Source organism: Tenrec ecaudatus, chromosome 14, assembly GCF_050624435.1.
Source record: "Tenrec ecaudatus isolate mTenEca1 chromosome 14, mTenEca1.hap1, whole genome shotgun sequence".
NCBI classification, from domain to species: Eukaryota; Metazoa; Chordata; class Mammalia; order Afrosoricida; family Tenrecidae; genus Tenrec; species Tenrec ecaudatus.
Window position 1 is genome coordinate 47,217,208 of NC_134543.1, and position 6,451 is coordinate 47,223,658.

At 45.2% G+C, this 6,451-nt stretch overlaps 1 protein-coding gene across 1 annotated transcript; it reads left to right on the plus strand.

Moving 5' to 3' along the window:
- Nucleotides 1-3,339: 3,339 nt before the first annotated feature.
- LOC142425430 (ferritin light chain-like) lies at nucleotides 3,340-4,134 on the plus strand. The gene has a single exon (XM_075530666.1). The coding sequence runs from the start codon at nucleotides 3,530-3,532 to the stop codon at nucleotides 4,052-4,054; it is 525 nt and encodes a 174-aa protein (XP_075386781.1). The 5' UTR covers nucleotides 3,340-3,529; the 3' UTR covers nucleotides 4,055-4,134.
- The last annotated feature ends 2,317 nt before the right edge of the window (nucleotides 4,135-6,451 follow it).

Genomic DNA, 6,451 nt, shown 5'->3' on the forward strand with positions numbered 1-6,451 from the left:
TTACCTGCATGTGATATCACTGATATTGTTCTATACTTTGAGCATTCTGTTGGGTCACCTTTCTTTGAAATGGGTACAAATATGGATCTCTTCCAAACATTTGGCCAAGTAGCTGTCTTCCAAATTTCCTAACATAGACACGTGAGTGCTTCCAGAGTTTCTTCAGCTTCTGAAATATTCCTATAGATATTCCATGAATTCCTGGTGTCTTGTTTTTGGCTAAAGCATTCAGTGCAGTTCAAGCCAGTACTCACATGCTCCCACCTGAAATGATGGCCCGTCAACTAGATCAACTGCCTTCTAGATCTGTCTATTGCTTCGCCATGGGGTGAGTTCATTTCCAGACTTGAAGGATGACCAAGGACCATAGCCCACCATTCTCTATCCAACAAACAAGCTTAAGCTTTTTCATAATTTTGAGTTTTTCTCCTCATCTTTCTCTCACTCTATCGAGGACCTTCTGACGTGATCCTCTTCAGAGCAGGTGGTAGTGGTAGCCAGGGATCTTCTAGTCCTTCGGGCTCCAGGGTGGTGAAGGCTGATGTTTCTGTGGTCCACTGGGCTAATTGTTTCCATGTGTCTTTGACTTTTACCACTCTTCCCACCTCTCCGCAGAGACTGACCAACAGTTGCACCTTGGATGGCCACATGCGAGTTTTTATGACCCTAGTCGCCACTCATCAAAGTAAGATCTAGGTCATCATCACATTGTACTATATTATGCCAGTTGACCTTGGTGTCCCCCAAGACTATGGCTTTGACACCTCAGGCCCAGCAACACATTTTCTCAAAGTACTGGGTCATGACTCAGTGCTCTATTATTATGCCTGCTGTGCTCTATTAAGATGGGACTTCAAAAACTTGAAAGATAATGGAATTTTTGGTCAACTTTTTGAAGCTCCTTTATTTGCAGGATAGCTAAGTACAAATGTAGGGCTATCTTCTATAAAAACGATACCATGTGGGTTTAGTCCCTTTCTCCTTCCCACACCTGTTCAGTGTGTGTATTTATCTTAATATCTGTTTTTATTGCAGAATTATTTGCTTAATAGTATTTACTTTTGTTGCCTTTAACTCTACCCCTCCCCCAGTGCCTTCCTTTTATCATTTTCAGCAATTCTCCCAACTTAATATGTTTATCCTCTAATTTGTATTTTTCTAAAGCAGTACTTGAATACCATCCTGGTTGCTTAAGAGTTGTTTGTAATGATCAGACATATCTACCAGTCAGAGAACAGTGAAGATTCTGGAAGAATCTGGCTCAAGTTTTGTGGGTACTTAGTTCATTAACCAAAGGAATAAAAACAAAAACAAAAACAAAAGAGAGACCTGATTTCAGGGCCTTGCCAAAGACTACTAGAGTAATAATTTCCATGTCTTGGGAACATTCTCATTTTAAAAGTAACTGTTTGTCTAGCAATTTCAGAGTGACTCTGCCCAGGGTGAGAGTCTGATGCCTTTATTAGGAAGACCGTGCTGGGGTGAATATTGGCATTCAGACAGTTGGGTCGAGCTGTGAAGTTCGGATGGGCCTTTACTAGGGTAAAGAAAATGCCTTCCTAATGGTAGAAAGTTGGCTGTTTTTGTTTCAGTGCCTGGGGAATGGATAGATGAGGATACCTACTGAGCTTAGAGCTTGGTACATTTGGGGCGTGGCTATGGAGACTCCCTAAAATTCATCATCTTTGGTGATTATTTGTTAGAATCAATCTGTGGGTCTTTATCACAGATGCAACTGAATTATGATTTGTATTTTTAAAAAAAATTAAAATGATCTGACATCCTTTAAACAAAGCTCCCTCACTATAATTGTTAATGTGTTTTAATGATGTTTTCATGCCAGAACTTTATTTCTTGCTCCAGGTGCACTCAATGAGAGATAATTGGTTCAATTTATTCCTGATTCATTTTACTCCTTGTACTTAATGAAATTTTAAAAGTAAGGTTTTAACAGAGTATTGATTATCTGTGCCTACAATCCCTTAAATCTCCCCACCCTTGATTCTATTTCATTTTGTCAATATTTGTGTTAAGCCATCTGCATTGATTTCAATGGGAAGAATCCTACTTAGTGACTTTTAACAAGTAAACGATGGAAAGGAATCTTCTGCCAACCCTTCTTGCCTGGCATCAGCTTATTCTTTTAGTTCCCATAAGAGAAGGGACTGTACCCAAGAGAGAACTGGCCTTGCATGGATTAAACAGGGAGACTAAGGGACTTCCCCCCCCCCCCCATCCAGCAATGTGCACGCTTAGAGAGTCTCTATTGTAATTAATACTTTATCTCATGTTTGTGGCTCTTTGGGTGAGCTGCCACACTTTTGGGTGTAAATCTTAAAAGAACAGGAGATAATTTTGCCTCTTCAATCTTCTGAGAAAAAATGAAATATGCATTGCACCAGAGATATCAAACTTCTATCTGCACTCCATGCAGATATGGGTTCTATATATTTTATGACATTCCATCTGTAATTGTGGCTGGGCGAAATGCCAGTTTGACTGTAAGTGTCGAATAGTGGACCTCCAAAAAGATATGCCTGTATCTTCACCTTTGGAACTTATGCATGTGACTGTGTATGAGAAAGGGGTCTTTTCCAGTGTAATTGGGCTAAAGATATTTAGGTGTGATTACCCTGGATTAGATGAGTGGGTCCTTAACTGATCTAAATGGGGCAAATGTCCTTAAACAGACCCACAGAGGAGAGGCTCACGGAGAGAAGAGAAAAGGGCTATGAGAAGATGGAAACAGAATCAATGCAGTCACAAACTAAGGAGCACTCGGACCTACCAGATGCTGCAAGTGGCAAGGAATAGGATCTTCCCTCGAGCCTCTGGGGGGGGGGGGATAGGGGATGGAGGGGGGATTTGATCCTGCTGGCACTTTGCTTCCTCACTCCTGGGCTCCAGAAATGTGAGAGGATCAATTTCTTTTGTTTAAGCCAGCACATTTGTCGCCTCAGTCCTAGGAAAGAATGCCCCAGAAGGAGAAGTAGGCAGAGAAGGAGCAGAGAAGTTAAGAGTGGCCGTGGGGACGACTCAGAGGACACAGTCCAGAAACCAAAAGAGAGCATGTCATCCAGGGACTTGGTGTGAAATTCCCCCTGGTCACCAATCTCCAATTGCCAATGGATGCTAATCTTCTGCATTCGTGTCTTTTACTCTTTTCCTGTGAATCATGTCAAAGGGGAGAAGGAGAACAGATGATCGTGAGAGTGGAGAAGACGTTCTTGAATCCCACATCTTACAGCTCGGACTCCTGTATACTTTCAGGCTGTCATCATTTTTGGCAATTTAATAAGTTGGTTAAAATAAGACAGAAATGAAGCTCGCCCCGAGGTCCCGTGGATCTGTGTCTTGCTTCAACAGTGTTTGAACGGAACAGGTCCGGGGACTCCCTGCCGCCAACCCTCCGCCACGCAACAGGTTTCTTTCCGGAAGTAACTTGGGGACCAGCTTCTCGGCCAGCCCCTCCTCTTGGGACCAGCGGACACTTTTATTTGGCGTGCGGTGACCTCCAAACCGACGCATCATGAGCCCTCAGATCCGTCAGAATTATTCCGCCGACGCGGAGGCCGGCGTCAACCGTCTGGTCAACCTGCACCTGCAAGCCTCTTACACCTACCTCTCTCTGGACTTCTTTTTCGACCGCGACGATGTGGCTTTGGAAGGCGTGGGGCACTTCTTCCGCGAGCTGGCGAAGGAGAAGCGCGAGGGGGCCGAGCGTCTCTTGAAGCTGCAGAACCAGCGCGGCGGCCGCGCCCTCTTCCAGGATGTGCAGAAGCCGTCTCAAGATGAGTGGGGTCGAACCCTGGACGCCATGGAAGCTGCCCTAGCCCTGGAGAAAAAACTCAACCAGGCTCTTCTGGATCTGCATGCCGCGGGGTCCACTCACACCGACCCTCATCTCTGTGACTTTCTGGAGAACCACTTCCTGGACAAGGGGGTGAAACTTCTCAAGAAGATGGGCGACCACCTGCCCAACCTCCGCAGGGTGGCCAGCCCCCAGGCCGGCCTGGGCGAGTATCTCTTCGAGAGGCTCACTCGCAAAGACTAGGAGCCTGCGGCGCCAAGCCACCTGCCAGGGGTCCTCTGCCTCCCCACGGCTGGCCTTAGCCCCTCTGCCTGAACCCGTCCGCAGCGCCACCGCCCTGGAGCCCCTCTCCCCAGCTGGGGACCAAATGGAAACAATAAAGCTTCCTTTTGCAGCAGCCAAAAAAAAAAAAAAAGAAAGAAATATTAGCAGTCCTTTTGTACCACAAAATCGCCAAACTTTAGTCCCAGTGCCTCCCTTGTGTTCCTATAAAGCAAATCCATGGCAATAGCAAGTCGACCGAGTAGACCAAATGGGATAAAGGGAGATGGAAACGTCCTGGTCACTATTCCTCACCGTCGAGCTCCATTTTTCTCAAGGTAGTCATTGTGAAATTGCTTCCAGAAGTTTTTACATACATACTGCAGAGCACACATACTTAGATCTCTTTTGTACAAATAGGAGAATACTTTATATATTAGTAAGCAACAGTAACAGTGGGCTCAAACATAAGAATAATTGTGTGGCTGATACAGAACAAGGCAGCGTTTCATGCTGTTTTACATAGGGTTGCTATGAATCAGAACTTACTTGGCCATGCTGAATAACAACTAAGCAGCAATATCTTTGAAAATAATTATTTTTACCATCTTTCCACATCCATGTACAAAATATATAGGTTGGATGACCATTTGATTTATCCCAGCAAGGACACTTGCTGAGTGTTGGCTGGAGGGGACATTAATAATGAAATGGGACAATAAGCATGAACTGGAAATGTCCCAGGCAAATTAGAAATTGATCACCCTATGAGAAAAGATGTGTGTCAGGGTTGTATTCTTTCACCATTTTCAATGTGCATGTTGAGCTCAACTCTATGATGAAGAACATGACATCAGGGTTGGATGGAGGCTCAGTAACAACATGCCCACATGCACATGACTCAGCCTGCCTTGTGAAAGCAAAGGTAACCTGAAGCACTCACAGATGAAGACCAAAGACTACAGACTTCAGTATGGATTACAACTCGCTAAAGAAAACAAAAATCCTCACCAATAGGCAACATCACAATAACTGGAGAAAAGATCGAACTTGTCAAGGATTACAATTTACTTGGATCCACAATCAGCACTCAAGAAACGAAGCACCACGCTTCACTGGGCAGACCTGCTGCGTGAGACGTCTTGAAGGAGCTAAAGAGTAAGACTGTCATGAGCACTGAGGCGCACCTGACCCAGACCAGGGCGCTTTCCACTCGCCTTACATGCGTTTCGAAGCTGGCCAGTAATACCACAGAAAAATTGATGTACTTGAATTATGGTGTGAGAAAAGAATATTGAAACTATCATGAACTGCCTGGAGAATAAACAAGCCTGATTCCAAGGAAACACTGCCCAACGACTCTTTAGAAGAAAAGACACAACCGGTGAAGACAAAGCGGGTGAACAAGCAAATGTGATGAAGAAAGCTGATGGTACCCGGCTATCAAAAGAGATAGCATCTGGGGTCTTAAAGGCTTGAAGATAAACAAGCAGCCATCTAGTTCAGAAGCAACAAAGCCCACATGGAAGAACACACCAGCCTGTGTGATCACGTGGTTCTGAAAGGATTGGTTATCAGGCATCAAGCATCAAAGAACAAAAAATCATATCATTGGGTGCACGCCTCCATGATAGGATTGCTGAGGACAAACGGGTGCATAAGCAAATATGGCGAAGAAAGCTGATGGTGCCTGGCTATCAAAAGAGATAGCATCTGGGGTCTTAAAGGCTTGAAGGTAAACAAGCGGCCATCTAGCTCAGAAGCAACAAAGTCCACATGGAAGAAGCAGACCAGCCTGTGCGATCACGAGGTGTCAAAGGGATCAGGGATCAGGCATCATCAGAAAAAAAATAATCTTACCATAGTGAATGAAGGGGGATGTGCAGAGTGGAGACCCAAAGCCCATTTGTTGGCCACTGGAGATCCCTTTGCAGAGGGGTCTAGGGGAGGAGATGAGTCAGTCAGGGTGCGATGTAGCACCAATGAAGAATACAGCTATCCTCCAGTTCCTAAATGCTTCCTCCCACTTCCCCCCAACTATCATTATACGAATTATACCTTGCAAGTCTGGATAGAGCAGAGGTTGTACACTGGTGCAGATAGGAGCCGGAGGCACAGGAATCCAGGGTGGATGATACCTTCAGGACCAGGGATGTGAGTGGAGATACTGGGAGAGAAGAGGGAGAGTGGTTTGGAAAGAGGGAACCGATTACAGGGATCTACATGTGACCTCCTCCCTGGGGGATGGACAACAGAAAAGGGGGTGAAGGGAGTAACCACAAAGGCAGTACGTTGAAATGGCTAGCTGCTCCATGGGAGAAAGATGAGACTTTCTTGTCCTGTAAAGCAGCGGTTCTCAACCTGTGGGTTGGACAGGGA

Excerpts from the sequence above, each read along its gene's own strand:
- LOC142425430 (XM_075530666.1), top strand. The coding sequence starts at position 3,530 with ATGAGCCCTCAGATCCGTCAGAATTATTCCGCCGACGCGGAGGCCGGC.